The sequence below is a fragment of the Pelophylax lessonae genome (assembly GCF_965119305.1).
Source record: "Pelophylax lessonae genome assembly, chromosome: 4".
Lineage (NCBI taxonomy): Eukaryota > Metazoa > Chordata > Amphibia > Anura > Ranidae > Pelophylax > Pelophylax lessonae.
In genome coordinates, this window is record NC_138771.1 from 301,493,674 (window position 1) to 301,514,181 (window position 20,508).

Genomic DNA, 20,508 nt, shown 5'->3' on the forward strand with positions numbered 1-20,508 from the left:
TAAGATTTGAAGGTGGACCCAACCACCAAGAAGGCTTGAAGACATTGGTCCCCAATCAGAATAAGAGGCTAATTGAGAACTTAGCCCACCAATTACAGACATATAACTTAAATGGGCTTAGCCTCTAACAAAACTTGCTGGAAGAAATTTTTGCAAAATAAAACAAGCATGTAATAACAATGATAACCACATGCTAAAACAATGCCAATCCATTAAATGCCCTGAGTAGTTCATGTAAAAGTAAAGTGATTATTATAGGGTGTATCTTCTACACTAGCCCAGAAAACATCTACTGTATGTTGGTCATGCATCTAGCTATGTACATAACATTAAAAAAAGCAAAAAATGTGTAGCAAAACCAACTTACTGTAACAAACCTTCAGTTAACCTCAAACTAACTCTATGGCAATAGCTCACTTTTTTTCCAATACAATTATAAATAAATCATAGCAAAATAATAGCGTTTGTATACCTTGTGTATGCCTGTAATTATTTAACGTTTGAAGAGGGACACTGCTGTTTCCAATAACAAATCACTATTGACAACACGGTTTTTGGTTTTCTAATGCCCGTTTCACACTGTTGCACTGCTGTTTGGCCGCAACTCAGGTGTACTTGCGGTTTTTGTATGGTTAACCAATAGTTTACCATAGACTTTCTATTAGATTTCGCATTTTTGGTGCTTTTTCTGAAAGCGTACCAAAAATCCTTCATGCTGCATCTTTGATGCACTTTCATAAAACACACCAAAAATGCAGAATCTAATAGAAAGTCTATAGGAAACTGTGATTTAATTGCATAAAAAATGCATGTACATCTGTGCAGTGGCCAAACAGCAGCGCAGCGGTGTGAAACTGGCCTAAGAATGAGATTTTCAGTAAAAAAATAACAATGTAAGACACTAGAATCTGGTGCTAACTGGATTCAGTTACATCATACGTTATAAAACATCCACCTACTGCTAACTGCTTCCTAGTTACAATACAGCTCTTACTTTTATCACATCGAGGTCCATACATGTTGCTGTCCTTACAACGGCGACAGTCTGGTCCAGTGAATGCTTCATCACAAACACATAAGCCATTGCCTGTCATACCATCGATACACTAAAACATGGTAATCAATGTAGGGAAGAAAAGAAAACCTATCAAACACAATGTTTATACGCAACTGCAAAGTAAAGTGTAATGATAAAGAATTAAGAGCAATGATAATATTGTTTGTACAATAAGAAAAAAAATGTTTGTGCAGTTGAGGATTGAGGACACATAACAAGTACTTGCTTTCCTATATCAAAGCTACATAGAAGTAAATGACAGATAAAGTAAAAACGTGCATGATCGCTATAGAATTTACTATAGCATTTTTTTGCTATAGTAAACTTAGCTGGGGAAATTTACTATAGCAGTGGGGTTGCTTGTAAGTGAAACTTCAAAAAGAAACTTTATAGAAGCATAAGAACCTCTGTATGATTTTATTGCTGCTGGTGTTTTTTAGGAAGACGTCCTATTCCATCCTGAGTTAAAAAGGGGTTAATCTGACAGGCAGCGAAGGGAATGTAGACTGCAAAAACACGTGTTTTTATAGAAGAATAGGAACCTAAACTTCATTTAGGTTTTTACTTCTGTCCCTATGGAGATGGCCTTTTCCTAGCCTATCCAAAATGATGTAAAATGTTTTTGATGTTCCACCTTAATCTATGGCTGTGAATGTGTTCTTCATTATACATAATATATTTACCTCTCCATTTCCAGAACATGGGCTGGTGAAACCTCCAGGGCAAGGTTTACATTCTGGGCCATAGAACCCTTTGCAACACTTGGGAACCTGTGATCAAGTTAAAATAAAGTGAGCATAACATAAAAATGGCCAGTGGCCAATGTAATTGTTTGTGCTTTATACAACATTTTATATGTGTGGTAAAGAAATGTTTTAGTAATGTAAGCCCTTAAAAATATCAGACTTTTAACGGGGTCTTGCTAGGTTATCTCCTTAAAAATAAAAAGTGTAGATGCACCCTAGTGATCTTTGATCTCTTCTCTGGTGTTCAGATCAGTCTCCACCTCTCCAAGGTTGCCCACCCCTTGTGCTAAAGCTTTGTGAATTGAGCCTATCGACCCACTAAAATGTAGAAGAGACCTGTATCTTCAAAAACAAGTCAGCAATGGCTGTTCTTATATTTCTATCCTGACAGGATGCCTTTGTAGTAGGACCTCTCATTGTTATTCATTAAACACATACTTACTGGAATAGTGGCATTGCAGTATCTAGAGCAGCCAATGCTGGGAAAGTCACTCCCCATAATAGAGCTCTGGTAGAGACATTTGTGTGTAAAAAGTGACTGCAAAGAAAGGAAAAATGTACTTTATTAGTTCATGCTCTAGAAGTGTATGATACTGTATGTAAAACAATCAAGATGTAAAAATAAAGGTTCTTACTGTCGTAGTTGATCCCTCTGGGCATTTACTGAAGAGGACCATACTACAGGTGGTACATGTTCCCTAGTAGAAAACAACATATTGCCATTTATTCAAAAGGCTGGAAATGTGAAAAATGAAGTATTACTTGTCCATGGTAAGAAAATGATTCCCCATCTGATTTTATTTTTTTCTATTCAGAAATCAAAAAGGGGCAGATTGTAAGGTATGCATGTGCAAAGGTGGATTTATTCGTAATATCACTGCAGCACAAGTCAAAGTATGTCAATACTGGCAAAGCCCAGATATCCCAGGATTTTGTGGAAGTAAAGGGCAATAGACATAAATATCCAGACTTTTTAAAGAATGAGCTGCTAGCTACCAGGTGCAGGCTGGATAGCCTTCATATGGACTACATATGGACTGCCTCTTTATCTATTTTACTTTTGGATAGAGCAGTTAGTGTTTAGTAACCTGTCAGGTTTTTACTACTGTCTTTGTTATGGAGCTTCACCCTCCCTATTTTGCCTGGTCACCACCATCATCAAGTGTTGAAAGTGGGAGTGAAACCAAAATTTTGAGTTGGCACCAGAACAGGAATAGAGGGTGTAATCAATTCCTTTCATGTAATCAACATGGAATCTTGAAGACACGCTCTAGTCTTCAGATGATGAGTATGTGTCGTATTCTGATGATAGTGATGATCTGGATGAGTGTCAGGCACGTCCACTAATCACTCCACAGAGAAAAATAAAAATAAATCGTGAGCATGGTGGACAGAATGGTTTGCGGAATAGTGCTCGTGATGAACTAAATTAAGTAGTTAAGGGTTATACCCAAACAGAGCTTAAGGAACAGCCTGCAATGGTGACCGAATGTTTGGAAGACACTGCAAGCAAGGCAAATGATTTAGGAAATAGCGCATTTAAAGTTAAACCTGCAGTGGCTTTGAAGTGTGTTCAAACTCTTGTAGGCAGAGCTGAAGATTAAAATGAGCGGTGTGCAGTCCTCATGAACAAGTCTAATGATGCCCTAACAAGGGACAAAAGCCCTAACCTTGTAAGCAGAAGTAGGACACGTGCCACTGTTACTTCCATAAGCGGGAGGATCAGCTCAAATAGTGATGGCCAACTGGAGTCAGATACAAGGAAGGCAAGGCCCATGGTCTTCAGGAGACACAAGTGGACTGATTTACTTAAGGCGGGGGTCCCTAGAGAGGAAATAGATGGGAGTCCTACACCAGCTTTGTTTGGGAGGTGGATGTAAGTGGTTGGGAATGGTAGATTCAGTCACATTAAGTGTTTTGTTGTCATAGAATGGGGCATTTTGCTTGATACTGTCATGCTGTGAAGATTGGACAACAGCAAGCTAGTGTTGGCAGGACAGCACGAAGAGACATTCAGGTTTATACTTTGCGTTGGAAGTCAATGCCTTTCCGTGAAAGTGTTTCAAGGCAACAGAGGGCACCTTACAATAGATTTGCAGTTAAAAATGGGCAGATTGAGAAATGTAAGCAGTGAGCTATGTTTTTTGGCACAGGTGGAATGAACATATAATCTGCTTTGTCTCTTACTCTTTTAAGGTACTGAGATTCGAGAAGTGGAGCAGGCAGAGCAGATGATCAAGCCAGATGGGATGAGGCAGACCAGAAGATCCAATAAGAGCCTGAGGAAGATGCGGATGATTTCCTGATAGTGGCTAAATTGGAGTGGACTTTCATCTGAGCATTTCCTTATGACCAGTAGGAGGAAAAAGAACTTTCATCATCTGGATTTTCTTTCCACAGACTGCCAAGGACATTGCTAACCCTGCTCAAAGTAATGTTGCACCTTCCAGGGACTTTGATTGCCCAGAAGTCGAAAGGGAATGTTTTTCTCCCATTTATAACACGGGGGGTTTATTTCACCCTTTCCTGGGGAAAGGCTTTAAGAGCTATTGAAAATCCTATAAAAGTCAAGAGGTGGAATGCGTTGCTATGGATATTTGATGATTTAATAGCAAATATATTTGTTAGATTCTGTGTTAAGAAGCTAGGTTCCCCCCATTAAAATACAAATAAACCAGTCTGATTGGTTTAGGAGCTAAATAGAGGAACAAGAAGTATGGGGAGGTAGTGTTTAAGACTTTTGAAACAAGCATGTGTTCAGACAAAGGAGAGTTGTTTTTGGAACACAAAAGAAACAATATGTCTGTTTTAGACTTGATCTGTGGACTTTGGAGAAAGCAGTTTAGACTCTGAGCAAAGAACCAAAATGATTATATCTTTATTCTATCTCCATAATAGGAAGTTAAGTAACTGTTTAGGATATTTATTAAATACACATTGTACCTGCTTATTTGATGATTATTAGCTTGTGCATGTTGTAGGCATAGTTTTGTAACTATGAATTGTGTGATGTGTGTGCTGTATATAGGGAAAAAAGAATTGAGGAAAGCTAGTCCCCTACAAGAAGTAGAAATTAATTTTAATTATTGCCTATGTATGGGATCAACAGGTGGATTGTATCAGTTGTGGATATTTTTTAACCGATTCATGACAAATGTTCCCATACATGTGTAATAATATCTCTCACCCACAGGTGGTTTAGTGACCTTTGACATTGTGTGTAGCGATGGCTGCCGCATATTAAATTGACCATGTGGTTTTGGGGGAAGTGCAACCATGACTTGCTGACTACAATCACAAAACAACCTGTGAGTGGTCAACAGGAATATTTACATCCTGTGGGTAGTCTCTGTTATTTGGGAAGGGAGGTTTGTGTTGGAGCTCTAGAAGGAAAGCATGTAGCAAAAACTCCTCATTGTCCTGTTCCAGTGTAAGCTGTTGCCAGAGTTAAGTATTTGACCTTTCTTTGGGATATTGGGAATGGGAGTGTATGTTTAAGTCTTGTTATTTGTTGTAACGTTTATGGTAACTTTTATGTGTAAGAAGCTTTATGTATTTTGATGTCCAGTAAAGTTTTGTTTTATGCTTTTTATCAAAACTGCTCTTGGTGTGTTTGTTCATTTTAAATATTCACTAGATATTTCAGTGGCTGTCCAGTATACCTTCATTAAAATGTTGTTACGGATGGAAAACCTTTCAATGGAAACACCAGTAAAAATTGAGAAATTTCCCCTTACTTACTATTGAGTCTACAAGACAGAAAGTGAAGGGAAATGCCACAATAAAATATACATATAAAAATAAATCGGGGTTTTCACATTAAAAAAAATTGACTTTAGTTATACATTAGTATTTATTGTATGTATAGATTTGAGAAACATAAATCAGAGTTCACTATCAGTGATTATTTTTTTTGCCAAGAAAAGTGGTAGAGTGGCCAAGCACCCTAATGAAATAAATATAAGTGATTTATTATTCCAGTAGTATACTTACAAGTATTATCTTATATGAAGTCTCATCACATCTATGAGGCAGAATGGGCAATATAGAGGGTGGAATGAGAACACCATCCAGTGTGTAAATGCGGCCATTTTTGGCAGCAACATCAGCTTCTTCAACCTCTTCTCCATTCACTAAGATTTGTCCCTTTAAGACAGAATGGTAAAACAATGGGTCAAATAAAAACTAAATGTAATTAATTGCAAATATCGCATTTCTTATTTCATGGAAAAAATATATTACCTTTTTTGAGTGTACATATAGATACACACACATGATATGCTTAAACATGACAATAACAATTCATTTACAGAATTTAATAGGCTCGAAAAAATAGGACATAAAATGTATGGGCACTCTTTCCAGCTCATCCACAAATGTTACTTGTTTGAAGGGTAAATGAAAAAAAATAGTTGTACTGGACCTTAGTTCAAGTCAAGGGAATAAATTAAAGTTAACCTGTGGCCAGGCTATGGACATTTGTAATATAAACATACTTTAATAAACCCTCGCTGTCCTTTAGCTGCAGACACTGTGGAGCAATTAATTCTCTAATTTTACAGCAGAAGCACTGAAGTTATTCTCAGACAGTAAGGCTGCTCTTCCTTCCTAGAGCACCTGCTCTGGATTTACATGAAAGATTGGAAGTCTGATTGTGGTGACTACTCCTACCTCATCGATTATTTGTAGTTTGAGAGTGGGAAGCCTAAAGGACAGAAAAGCACTGCAAGCTGATGATCTTGTACTCTTTCTAGCAGACCTAGGTCCATTCCGTAGGGAAACATAAAAGATAATGTATACCTTCACAATTTACTTGGGTCTAATCCTTAAATCTCAACCCCCGAATCATCAGTCCCTATAGTATTCCTTAAAAAAAAATTGGCAGGCGTGGAAAAACTTGACCTTGGGAGGGGGTTAACCCAATTATGAAGATCCTATCTGTATTTGTTTATTTGCTTGGCAATGCGATTCTGGAAAGTTATTTTAAATGTATTGACACAATGATTTCATCACTTTATGGTGTTACTCTATTAAAAGGGTATAAAAAATAATCCTACAGCTACCTTGGCTGCAGGGGGCCTGGCCCTGCTGAATTTCAGGAAATACTACAACAGGCCAAATTATGTTTGCTTACTGGTGGTTCATTAAGGAGGCTAATGATACTTCTGTAATTATGGAGGCAGGACAGCTGTGATCTTTTGAAGCATTACAGAAATTGTTATAGAATAAGTTTCTAGCACCTTATGATTTCACAATGTATATGAAAGCCACCATAAAGGTATGCAAAACTTACAGGCACTTTACACTTCTGATACTGGAAACATTTCCCCTACTCTCCCATTGAAGGAATCCTTCTTTCTCTCATTTCCAAACTGTCCCTCATCCAGTAGTATGGGCATCATAGGCTACTAAAAATATGCAAATTGTCCCTGATCCAGTAGTGTAGGCACCAGGGAGGATTTAAACTACTGGGATATCCTTCATGATAGCAATTCTGGCTTGTCTGACTTCAGAAAAAAAAAACTCAGCTCCCAAACAATCTATTTAGATATCTTCAACTCCAGCATCTGTTTCTTGCACAATTTGGATCCTTAGAAGTGGAGGCCTTGCCAGACCTCTATCCAATGTCTATCAGTTGTTATTTCCTGATGCAAACCAGTTGCTCTCGGTGTGCAGAAATACATGGTTGATGAATGCTTCAATGTTGGACCAGGATGACTGGGAGTATGTTTGTGTTGACAACCTTTTTATCATCCAAAGGTTGCTTGAATCACTTTAGATTTGTCCATAGGGCATACCTTACTGCAGCTAGGACAGCTAAATTCTCCTCAGATAACTCCTAAACTTGTTTGAACTGCTCAGGGGGCCAAGGTCATTTTATGCAGATTTTGTGGACTTTTACTATGAATTTGGCACATTGGAGAACCATCATGATTCATGAACTTTATTTCATATCTCATGACTATACGATTTCAACCTGCTATATAAATCTATTTAGGTCTAGTGAAGAGCCTTCTTACTACTTCAGCAACTATTAGTTTGTTGAGCCTTCTTCACTTTTATGCATGGAAATGGCCAGACTCAAATGGAAATAATCCAAACTTCTGGACTTACATACAGTATGCTAACAGGGGATATTCTTTTGGTTGGTCACAGTGTTTTTTTGTACTCTGATGAGTTCGGGATAAAATTGTTTAGCATGGTTTTATCCTATTGACTGTATGCTGCATACCAATGTATTATTGAGCACATGGTCAGGTATTTTTTTTTTTTTTCATTTGTATCACTGATATATCTTTGTGAAAAATCAATAAACATTATTGAAATAGAAAATCAGATCTCTAGCTGAGAAAGACAGTTGGTGCCTGTTGCCACTTTACGTGACTTTTAAAGCTCAAAAAATAGTGTCACTGATTTCTTATTTGGGCACATGCCTTTTGTTAATCCTGATATTCTCCCTGACTTGTAGTTATATGTATTTGTGGCAAAGGGTTCATTCACCCCTTTTCTAAAAGAGGATAATGAGCGACTTCCAAGTCAAGAAGTCTCATACCTTTTGGTGCTCACTAGCATTTTTATTGTGGAAATATGAATGAAATATATTTTATTCATATGCTTTTAGGAGACCAAATAAATGTGTCAGTTCCACATTTTATACAAAATATATTTTATTAATAGGCTTTTAGGAGACAACAGAAAGGTAATGACCATCAATTACATCCTAATGGGCTACACATGAACAGAAACATTCTACTACTTACATTACTGGTTGTATTAAACTGGATCATTTGGTTTGCCATACTCATAATCTGAGTGGATGATATGATATTCGCAACATCCAGCTGTAAAGATTCAAGATGATGATCAAATATTTATAAAAGATAATGGAAAACCAATAAAGTCTGAGTTACTAAACAAATTGAAAATCTCCACACAATAAACTTGGACCAATGTAAATATGCAAAAATATGCATATTGCATGCCTGTGGGATCACTGTGAAAGTTGGAAATCACTGTAGTAACTGCCACTGCTACAGTGATTGCTGCTGTCTTCCAGGTCCCATTTCAATCAGCTGACCAGGGAACATCCGATTGCCTCTTGGGGGATCAGGAAATAATTTTTTCCCCATGCTGGAGCAAATTGGATCAGGCTTTATTTGGGTTTTCTGCCTTCCTCTGGATCAACTGTGGCTAAAGGATTGTATATAGGATTGTATAATCCCCCCCCCCCCTTCTATTGATTGAACTGGATGGACTTGTGTTGTTTTTCAACCAGACTAATTATGTAACTTGCTTGCCAAGATCACCACTCAAAAAGCACTTTGCATTTTTCTCAATTAATTCAAATGTTCTCTGATTGGATGAGGTGGACATCACACCTTGACTAGAAATCCAAACAGAGAATGCTATGCATTATTTGAAAAAAAAATACAAGGTGTTCTCTGTGGCCAGCATGGGACCTGGAAGATTGCAGCCATCACTGTAGTAACGGTTACTACTACAATTCTTCTCTGTTTCGACAGCAGTCCCACAGGTATGGAATATGTATACTTACATTGGTTCAAGCTGGACCAATGTAACTAAACAAATACAAACCATACTTGGAATTCAGCTTTAAGGGAAAATTGTTAAGTTTTGGAAGCAAACACAGCAAGAAGTAAGAGGAGCTCGGTCCTAATAATGTGCCCTGTTAGACAGTTGTCATCACAACAGGTGTCCCCTTTAGAAGATTTCCTCTCACCTCCTGTTCGTGTTACAGCTTTTATTTTTCCATCACTTTCTGTACCTAACACAATGGTCGCCAGGACCAATAGTGAGGGTGAATCTACCCAGTGGGGACACAGAGAGCCATTAAAAACAGTTCTAACCCTCACACGTTTTATACAAAACAAGAAAAGAACTTTTGGCTTCATATACAGTAAAAAATGATTTATATACTCAGTTGAATTGTAGACTGTGTAACACACTTCTTTTAGCACTGGCCTTTTTCTATCACTTATTAATTTACACAGAACCACCAATAATTTTCAGAGAGGGTAAGCTAAATGGAAAAAAAAATACAGCCACCCAATATTTTCTGAAGATATCATCACTTGTTCCTCCCACATTTAAAGGATAGACAGCAGAAGTCCTACAAGACATGCAGGTATATTTTCTATTGTTAAAGTGGGACTACACCTATCTAATAGTTTCCAAAAACAGTTACATTCCAGGCATGATGTGATCGATAACTGTCACAGTTGGTTCTGCTCTTAACCAAACTGTCATGCCATCAAATGTCTGGTGTCATAGCTGATCATATGTGAAACACCATGGCAACTGCAGATGAAACAGAGGCTACGATGGCAGCTCCATTGGCTGTAAGGAGAGAAGAGTCTAGTTCTGTGTTAAGATCTTGATAGGCTTCAACTATCCCATCAATATTTACCATCTACACCTGGCAACTGACAAGTAAGCTGAGCTGTAAATTTTACTGATTTGCTACTAATTATCTAACAATTAGACTTACCTCAGCAGATGAGACAATGTGGTATCTCATAAGTTCTAAAAGTTTCCAAGAACCCTGTTTACGTACAAAGAAAAGAGGAAAAAAAACACATTTATGTAATAGTACTGTATGGACTGAAGAGTGCTAATGGTTGGACTTGTGAACTATTAAGTTTTCATCTGCATTATAGTCGTATTATGGATTGATTGTGTGTTTTTAGGCATTGCCTGATAGCATTTCATAGCTGACTGCTGAACTAAACAGCGGAAACTGAATTTCCCTGGGGATCGCTTTTACTTTTCATTGAGATAAAATGGCATCGAGGAAATCATTCTCTCCCCCTCCCACATCTACAAAAATAAACATGCACATGCACACAATCTGAGCATACACATTTATAAAAAAAGTCCTCTGAAGTTCAGACTTCCTGCACCCTTGACCATCATCTGATTTTTATATACACCTTTAATTATGTAAAATAAGCCATTAATAGTTAAATCTTTCCCACCATAACTTAATGATGGGACAAAAAAAAAAAACAGCACAGACCACTACCACACAATGGTAGTGGTAAATAGAGTGGATGATTAGTCTACCTTATCTGCAAACAAGTGTCCATAACCAGTGAAAACCTGTTATCATATAAGTTTTAAGCTACCTTTATCCCTGCTGTATGAGAACACTTAGCTGGTGCGAAAGCTCTATTCACAAGCTATTTTAGCCATACTGTTTCACATTATTTAAATGCTGCATTTTAAACATCTTGTCTTGACAGGTGAGACCATTTTAGAACATACAAGTCTCCATTTCTGTCCTCAGGAAATACATCATATACTATTTTCTATATGAGGATAGCACCTAACAAGGAAATACACTTTTTCAGTTTTAGGCCTGTTCCAACTCAGGGAGCAGGGATTCTCTCCCTATTATTAATGTTGGCCTTAAACTATCTGTCCCTTAAGCAACTGGGGCTATTACTGGGGAAGAACAAGGTTATACAGGTTACCATCACTAAACTCTAATTGTGAAGCTTGCCTAGCTGTTGCTAATGCAGCATCTTTTGTACTGTCTGTGACACTGACCCGCAACAAATATGCAGATCTGGAGTTCTGACTTTGGTTGTTCAATGCCTATTCCAGGTCAATGAAGGCAGAGACACCCAGGCAACTGGTATTATTGGTAGGAGGTCAACAATGACTGCCCCTTTTTTTTATCTTTGTCAGTTTCCGTTAAAAATGGGATCTCCAGTGGATCCCACTAAGGGGCATCTATTGGGGCAGAGAGCCTTTGCTCTCTTACAGGGTGGTCTTATATCTGGGGGGCATCTTGCCACTTAGCAGAATCAGTAGGGAATTTATAAGTAAAAATGTGACTAGTCTGGTACATTACATAGTTACATAGTTAGTGAGGTTGAAAAAAGACATCAGTCCATCCAGTTCAACCTATGATGTGTGTGTGTGTTTGCTTTTAACCGTACATTGTATACCCCTGTATGTTGTGGTCTTTAAGGTGTCCATCTAATAGTTTTTTGAAACTATCAATGCTCCCTGCTGATACGACTGCTTGTGGAAAAGAATTCCACATCTTTACCGCTCTTACCGTGAAGAACCCCTTACGCACTTTAAGGTTAAACCGCCTTTCCTCAAGTTTTAGTGAGTGGCCACGTGTCTTATTGTATCTCCTTTCTCTGAATAGTTTGTTCCTTATGCTAGGGTCACCAGTACAGTATTTGTACATTGATATCATATCCCCCCTCAATCGTCTCTTCTCCAGAGAGAACAGGTTCAGTGCTTGTAGTCTTTCCTCATAGCTGATGTCCTCCATTCCCCTAATTATTTTTGTTGCCCTTCTCTGGACTTTCTCCAGTTCCAGCACATCCTTCCTGAGGACCGGTGCCCAGAACTGGACAGCATACTCCAGATGTGGCCGGACCAGAGTCTTGTAGAGTGGGAGAATAATCTCTTTATTTCTGGAGTGAATCCCCTTTTTTATACAACCCAGTATTCTGTTGGCTTTGCTTGCGGCGGCTTGGCATTGCATGCCACTGCCAAGCCTGTTGTCTACCAGTACCCCCAAGTCCTTTTCCATCCTAGACTCACCCAGAGGTTCCCCCCTAGTGAGTAGCTTGATTTCTGGTTTCTGGCCCCCAAGTGCATTACTTTACATTTTTCAACATTAAATCTCATCTGCCATGTAGTTGCCCACCCCGTTATTTTGTTCATTGGATATTGGAGTCTTCTTCCCCAATCAGTATAAGAGCTGGTTTGCAATTATTCAGTCGTCTCTATTTATAACAGTTTTTTTGGCCAGAATTGCTATAGACAGTAACATCCAGATAGGATGGTTTAGTGAAATGATTATACCTCTTTCGACAGCAGGTATTCCAGAGTCCCATTCTCCATTCCAGAAAGTGCATTATTGTTGGGAACAAACACAGTATAAGGCCCATCCTTCTCTAAGTCAGGTCCCAGGTTAGATTTCTATGGAGAAAATGCAAATGACTAGCAATGTGGCAGTACTCCAATATTTGACTGAAGGGGAAAGAAGATAGGGAAAAAACTCACCTCCAACAGGGACCTGAAACGATTGTATCTACCATTTTCTAGCAGGATTTCCATGATTGTTTCCTGAAAAAAATAGGTAGTAGAATTAAAGAGAGGAACGTATATTTTCTACTTTTGCTGTTGTGGGCAAAAAGGATGCTGACTGTTCTTGATTCAGATAGGTGGCAATCAAAGTGGATTTTAAGTCGAATTCAGTGAGAGATTTACTTTTGTATTGCTAACCTGCAGGTGAAGTCCAACAAGAGGGTTATCTGACATACCGTGACATGTCACTAAATCTGGTGCAGCTGTGCAAGGTAGCCAATCAGCTTCTAAGGCTCCTTTCACAAAGGCTTTCCCATCCGGTCTGCCTGTCAGTTTTTCAGACAGACCTGATCAGATGCTCCAGGCATCCCTATGGAGCAGCGGATGTCAGCGGAGACATGTCTGCTGACACCCGCTGCTATCCGATTCGGATCCTGTCCGTGAAATCCGGACGGATGAAACCCTATTTTCCATCTGTCTGGAGGATCAGATTGGATAACCACCTGTCCGTTTTCATCTGATCTCCAATAGAGGTGGGTGGGGCTCTGACAGCTCCATCTCTAAAAAGTAAGCGGAGACGGAGCTGTCATCCGCCTGCTCAGCGGGGATCGGCGGATTGATCCCCGCTGAACAAAACGGAGTCCGTCAGGGCATCACCCGTGTGAAAGGGGCCTAAGTTCAGCTTGTTCAATTAAGCTTTGAAAAAAAAAAAAAACCTGGAAGCTGATAGGTTTCTGTGCAGAACTGCACCAGATTTTCAACATTTTAATTTTAGAAAATCAACCCCACTGTTTTCAATCAACAACTGGTCTTTCTGAAAAACTGCTGCAGTTAATTTGTTTTTTTCTCTAAAATCATATAAAATACATAGGTGGAAGAAGGTTGCTGAACCCCGAAGACTGCAAAAATTTAAGAGGCAGAAGGAGACATGCAGAAGAAAAGACCCTTAACATGAATGAAGGAATGAATTAGAAGAAATTATATACAGGGTATATGCAGTATAGATTTCTCTCCAGCAAGCAACACAGTAGTGACATTGCCAAATATTACCCCGAATCTGGGTAGACTAGTAGTCCCAGGTGACAGTGCCCTAGGTACCCTCATGGACCAGGAATCGCACTTGACTTTTCGTGTGGAACTCAAAACAAAAGGTACATTTTCAGTGAACCGCTTAGTACTATCTAATTTCTTGATGTTCCCTATAACATAGCAAAACTTCGCTTTTCGAGCTCAGGTCCACTTTAAAGTACACATTACTAAAATTATTCAAATTAATTCAAACTGATCAAATTGATTAACTTGTTTGGCTGCCTTACTTTTAAAAGACTATATTCTTTTTAAATACACAAGGCATGTAAAAAACAAGCAGTTACAAAATGAAACAAACTTTTTTTTTTTTTTTTTTTATGGAAAGCAGTCTGGTAATTTTCAAATGTTATAAAATGTTCATGTTGTAAATAAGAGAGATTAATAAGAGAAATGCAAATTGGTTTATCAGGCCTTTTTTTCTTCTATCATCATGAAGCACATGAAACTGTAGGGTTTGGTAACAATGAAGCTTTGACCAGAAACTCACACAAAAAAAACTTTTAACTTACTTTTTTGTTGCTTTCCAGAGTTGGCTCCACAAAATCCATGGCTTTATCAATAATGTGTATGATTCCATTGGACGCTATTAAGTTTTTTGCTAGAAATGTGCCTCTTTTTTTGCTTCCACGAATCCTTATTTTAAGCTCATTATCCTAGAAGTTACAAAAATCATAAATTGCAGTGGAAAGCAACAAGCTGAAGCAGGGGAAAGAATAAAAAACTGAGTATATTGGGGAACCTACACTGAGTGTAAATGGGGGCTACCACTGATACCATCTTCTAAAAATTCTAGCTGCCTGGCTGACTCTAACTTGGAAACAGAACACCAATTAGAAAGTCAGAGTGCAGTCAGAACTCTTGATATGCACACTTGTTTCAGGTCAGTGTCATTAATTTTTCAGGTGATACACGGAGAGGAAACAAATCCACCTACATAAGTTGTACCTGTTTATCTGAGTACTTTCTTCTATACATCAATTCAAAGTGCAGAATCTATAACGCTTGCCTAGGAGTTCAGAAAGAAGGGAGATCTGAAATAACACTCTGCAGAGTTCATTGAGAAGAGCTCTGACAGCTGATTGGAGGGAAATGGACACACTCCCTCCACGCAGCACACAGAAACAGACCTGAAGCTGTCAATGAGCTGGAGCTCCTTCCCTTGCCACCATTTTTCTCTTGGTGTCAGGAAAACTTGTCAGAATTGATTCATCCTGATTGCAGAGGAATGAAGCAGCAGACAAAAGTTTACACTTTGTGCTCTTAATTCAGACAAATACACGCTATACAGGGATATGCTTTGTTCATATTTCATGTCTGAGCTATACAACCACTTTAAAGTTAATTATTTAAGTGTCTGCCTGGAGAAAAAACAAAAATCCAAGCGGTGGCATGTTATGTAGTCACCAATGAGATCTCCGGGTCTATGGCTACCTGTCTGATAGCTCCAATGGATTGGTAAACATCTGCCTATCATTATACATTACCTGAGCACTGGACTGATCACAATAATCACTTGGCAGTGACATTGGTACATGTTAGGTTCTTTGATCTTTTGTTTCTAATCATAATCTTGATCATCTGCTCTGAAACAATTATTTGCAATCTATAGCCATTCTAACAAAATCTTACCGTCTCTCCAGCAGAAACTTCCCCTGATTTTCCAGTCAATGTATAAATTAAATCTGTGCTGTTAAAATCTTCAGCATTCAGCTGGCCAGCAATCATGTGCAGCTTGATAAAGTATAGCATATTCTCTTTGTTAGCAACAAGGTTTTTTATCTGGAATAGAAAAACAAAAATGGTTTTATAACTACATGAAACTATATTTTGCAACTTAACAATGTAGATCTAATCATTTTATTTTCTGAAAAAAAAAAAAAAGGAAAATGACGAGTAAGTCCACCAACCTGACTTTACAAAACCTTTTACAAGTCATCCTGAAGACCATTTTAAATTCCATAAAACTGCATCATTGTGTCATCATTACAACCCAACATGGATAATAAATTAATTGATCTTAAAGCTGAACTCCAGAGAGGCAGATAAATAGGCAGCAGAAATAAATATATGGGAGCTGATTTATCTTCCAAATTGAAATTCTGTTCAGCCATTCTTGGAAGTCTTCATTTAACGGTCTGAATGACCGTTACCTATGTATGCATCCTATTTAATCTGTGTTTTTTTATGTGAAATGGGGCTTCCTTATATCCCTATTTATACAGCCAAGCTGTATGGCAGTCTAGTTCTAAAGATATGTATTGTATGCATACTAGACATTTTGTTATAACTAGTTTCTTTTTCTTTTATACATGAGTATTTTAGTATTTAGTAGCAACTGTGCTTTATCACTATTTCATTTTTATGTTTGTTATTTTAAACTTTTTCTCCAGCCCTGATGGGTAGGGATTGTGTCACCTCTGAAATGCGTTGGTTGTGTTTTGCCCTGCTTTTTGTATTCAGTTTAACAAAAGAGACTTTGAACTCCAAAGAATTTTTATTTCGTGCTCTCTTTGACCTATAACACTTGGATTTCTCAGCTCGGGTGCATGTCCTCTTCTGTGGGGAGTCCATGACTATGGGGTGAGCTGCCGAATACAGGCCAATTGGGCTCAAGGAATGACTTTGTCCACATTTCGATACCCTGTAAAAATCCATGTCCAGCACCCTCCACCACTACTTCTTTGAATACTGTAATAAAGGCAGCTCTGACAGTCAGCGTAGTCAGATTATTAACCTCCACTGCAGTGCCAGAAAAGCTCAGCAAACAACAAACTCCCAGATTTCTGTAAAGGAGAAGCATTACACCGATAAGGTCAGCCCTCTGCTCATTCTGCTTTCCCCTCCTATGACCACATGTATGTAGCATAGCTTGACAGACTCTTGGTGCTGGTGCAGCATCTCCTGGTGTGATGTGCAGGGGATTACAGAAACCATTATTAGGCGTTAACCAGTGTTTCCTATTTCTGCCTGAAGGTCTGCTTTATTTATTTATCATATATTCCTGGTAAATCATAATTCAGCAAGCAAAATATCAGATGTACAGTATATTAAATTGTTTGCTTCTGGGCCTGTAGTGACTGTTTTACCTGCTATGATTACTATAAACTTTAAATTATCAACAATTATCACAGTGGTTTGATTTATTAAAAATGGAGAGTGCAAAATCTGGTGCAGCTGTGCATGGCAGCCAATCAGCCACTAACTTCAGCTTGTTCAATTAAAGCGGAGTCCCGGCCACAAAATCGATTGGCCACAAAATCGACATAATCGATTTTGGGCCATCCGCTTGCTCTTGGTCACCTGAAAAAAAAATGGATAGTTACGATTTTTTTTTTTGTTTACTTACCTTGTTATTGAAGAAAAATATACTCACCTTTCCTCCTCTTCCTCCCTCTGCGGCCGCGGCCCGCGCCGTCACTTCCTCTTTGCATTGATTCCTGGGAGCTGAATGTCATCGCTCCCAGGAATCAATGCGCCTGCACCGGCCCTGCTCGTCACTTCTGGTGCGGCGCCTCATTCCCTGCTAAACAGCCTCTGGGCATGCCAGAAGTGACGAGCGGGGTCGGTGCAGGGCATTCTGGGAGAAGAGGACACGGAAGAGGACGCAGAAGAGGACGCCGGGCTTCAGTTGCCCACATCCGAGATGGCAGCGCTGGAGAAGAAATTTTCAAGGTAAGTATTTCTTCTAAAAGGTAAGTGCGACCCGGGACAGTACAGAGGCTATCCATTGTGGAATGTACTAGCCCTGACTGTCCCGGGGTATTTTTAGCTAAATTTCACCCCCGTGGCCAGAACTCCGCTTTAAGCTTTGACAAAATATAAACCTGGAAGCTGATTGGTTTAGATGCAGAGCGGGATCAGATTTTGCACTCTCCAGTTTTAGTCAATCAACCCCAGTGCGTCATATGCTATGTATTGTGATTAGCTATTGCTGAATCAGGAGAATCCAGTCAATAGTGACTTCTGAGTTGTATGATTTCCTGCAAGTACAATAAATATCTATGCATATATTCAGGTGTATAAAAGAAAAAAACTTATTTATTTGATTTGTAATTGATTGCTATATAAAAATATGTAAAACATGCATAATATGGTTTTTGGATTAATGTAATATGATAAAAAAAAAAATACTCACATCTCTTGCTTTGATTCCTTTGTTTATAGGTACCAAGACAGTGAATGGCCCCAGTGAAGATAGTTGCCAAGAATAAGCCTCTATAGGTAAATAGCAACAGGTCAAATACATGGATAACTTTTAATATTAGAACAAACGTTATGTCATCTCTACCATGGTATTGTCATAAAATCTTTTACTCTCAGGTACAGATACCTCCCAACCTGTTAGTCAGTGATACCAAATGCTAGCACTATACATATGTAGCTACATAGGGAGACCAGACAAGATCAAGTAGTTTGACTCAAACTGATCTGAATTGAATTTTTCTGCATTTCAGAATAAATACACAACATGACGTATATAAAATAGGTTGTATCAAAAATATTGTTTGACCAATCAAAGGTTGGAAGCAACTACAGAAAGCTCAGAGTTAATAGTTAATAGTCTTGTGATTGCGGTATTTTTCCAGGGGGTCTCCATCAAAGATATTTATGTCTTGCAGTTATTTTGCAGACATGCCATCTGGGCTCTCTCCAGACAGGTTCCCCATTTGTAGATCAAATGTTTCAGCACTCATCAGATTTATTTATGGCCTTTTGCAAGTCTGCATGTAAAATAAAGAGATTCATATTCTCATTTAAGAAAGCTATTTTGTTATAAGCAGCCATCTTGTCACCTCAGTATCTAATGCCTAGATTATGATACATAGTAGCTAATTTAATTCCTGCCTAGAAAACAGACCCATTTAGAAATCTTCAGAAGCAAGACCAAAAAAACCCTGTTTGGTTCCTTTTGGTCATTTTCTGAAGTTTTACCAACTGATATTTTTGTTTATTTTTTTACATTTATTTGACAGGGAAATATTTATTAAAGGGTGCTGTTATCATACTTAGTTTGAATTCGTGCTGGGCTTTTTAATAAGAAAGCCTAGCATTGTCTGTGTGCTTTTTTCAAGTTTGTATAAATGAATTAAAAAAGAGACAGCAGTGTATGTGTGTGTGCATTTTTCATTCCCCTGCTATTCAGGTTTTTTTTCCATTCATAATTCATAGAGCATAAAACAATTGTCTAAGCTTCTTTTGATGGTAAAATAAAAATACTCACATATCACATTTCATACTTATCTGATTACAACTAAGTATCTTTTGGAAAGGCTTTGTTTATACTGAAAATACCTGGCAAACATGTTCGGGATCTATAATTAGCATTTATTGCTTACACAGTTTCGGTATTTCGACTAGTATAAACAAACTTTTTTACAGTTCTTTCTTTTGAAAGCAGTAGAACATGTTCACTATAAATGAGATCAAACAAAGCGAAAATTCACTTAGCAAAAAATACCCAAAAAAGTACAGGAAAAAAAAAAACAAGATTTTTACTTTCACATAAATAGACAATTGAAGTCAGCACAATTTTAGCTCTTTCACTTAGCTAAGTTAACTTTCCCCTAGTTTAGCGAATTTAGGTGAAGTTGTGCTGATTTCAATCACCCAATCATTGTTTTTGTATTGTTCCTTGCACATGATTAGATATTCTTTGAAAAGTTGATTTCACCTCTTTAAAAACTAACATGCTTTAATCTTTTAGTAGATCAAAGTTATTTAATTATAGTGATGCTAAACTCTGGTTTTTAAAAAAAAATTACACGGTGGCTGCCTGGGACACGCTTTCTATCTTGGAACAGGGAGTCGAATCGCCGATTAGTCCAAGTCCTTTGTCAGGGAACTCTCCCGCCTTTGTCAAATCTGATTTCTATACAGCAGCTATCAATCAAGCACTGGTTGGAATATCGGCAATTGTAGTTATTCTTTCCTCCTTTTCTCTATTAGAATTATTTACTAGGGAACCGGGTCCCTTCGAATCTCTTCTCCTGCAAGATTCTACACCTGACCATGTCCTTTCAGCGGTATATAAGGCCCTAGTTATGAAACTAAATGGGCATTAGATCTGAATTTTCAAATTACAGCAGAGAGGTGGGTGAAATCATTCACTCTTATCCGCAGTTTGTCATTAGCGACTAAGGCCCATGAGACGAACTTCAAGCTTCTCTCCCATTGGTATCGGTGCCCGATGCTGCTCCACCAGATATACCCGGATGCTTTGGATATATGTTGGTGCTGCCATTCCACCAAGGCTCCCTCTTGTATATTTGGTGGGAATGCCCTCTTATTCACGATTTTTGGGATTTGATTCTGCGGCCTTATACTACTGTCCCTGGGGTGATTGTCCCCAATATGCCACAAATTCCTTTGCTATCTATTTTTCCAAGTTCTTTTAAATGCATCAAAAAAGGTTTCCTTAGGCATTGGCTGACAACAGCGAGATCGGTTACACAACGCCATTGGTGAATGCCTCATGTTTCCCCTCTAATTAAGTGGGTTGCAGAGATGGATTGTATTGAGAGCATGGAGTCCCTTTTGGCA

The 20,508-nt window shown here is 38.3% G+C and overlaps 1 protein-coding gene across 1 annotated transcript in view; it reads right to left on the reverse strand.

The window, feature by feature from the left end:
* The window catches only part of STAB2 (stabilin 2), a 218,552-nt gene that overhangs the window by 129,597 nt on the left and 68,447 nt on the right, over positions 1–20,508 (reverse strand). The window contains exons 11-22 of the mRNA XM_082254467.1: positions 18,104–18,183; positions 15,598–15,747; positions 14,478–14,621; positions 12,856–12,918; positions 12,655–12,771; positions 10,313–10,366; positions 8,565–8,645; positions 5,797–5,949; positions 2,439–2,501; positions 2,246–2,341; positions 1,741–1,827; positions 995–1,106 (exon numbers count right to left, since the gene is read on the reverse strand). Of these exons, the coding sequence (XP_082110593.1) occupies positions 995–1,106; positions 1,741–1,827; positions 2,246–2,341; positions 2,439–2,501; positions 5,797–5,949; positions 8,565–8,645; positions 10,313–10,366; positions 12,655–12,771; positions 12,856–12,918; positions 14,478–14,621; positions 15,598–15,747; positions 18,104–18,183 (1,200 nt within the window). The remainder of the gene's footprint in view (positions 1–994; positions 1,107–1,740; positions 1,828–2,245; positions 2,342–2,438; positions 2,502–5,796; positions 5,950–8,564; positions 8,646–10,312; positions 10,367–12,654; positions 12,772–12,855; positions 12,919–14,477; positions 14,622–15,597; positions 15,748–18,103; positions 18,184–20,508) is intronic.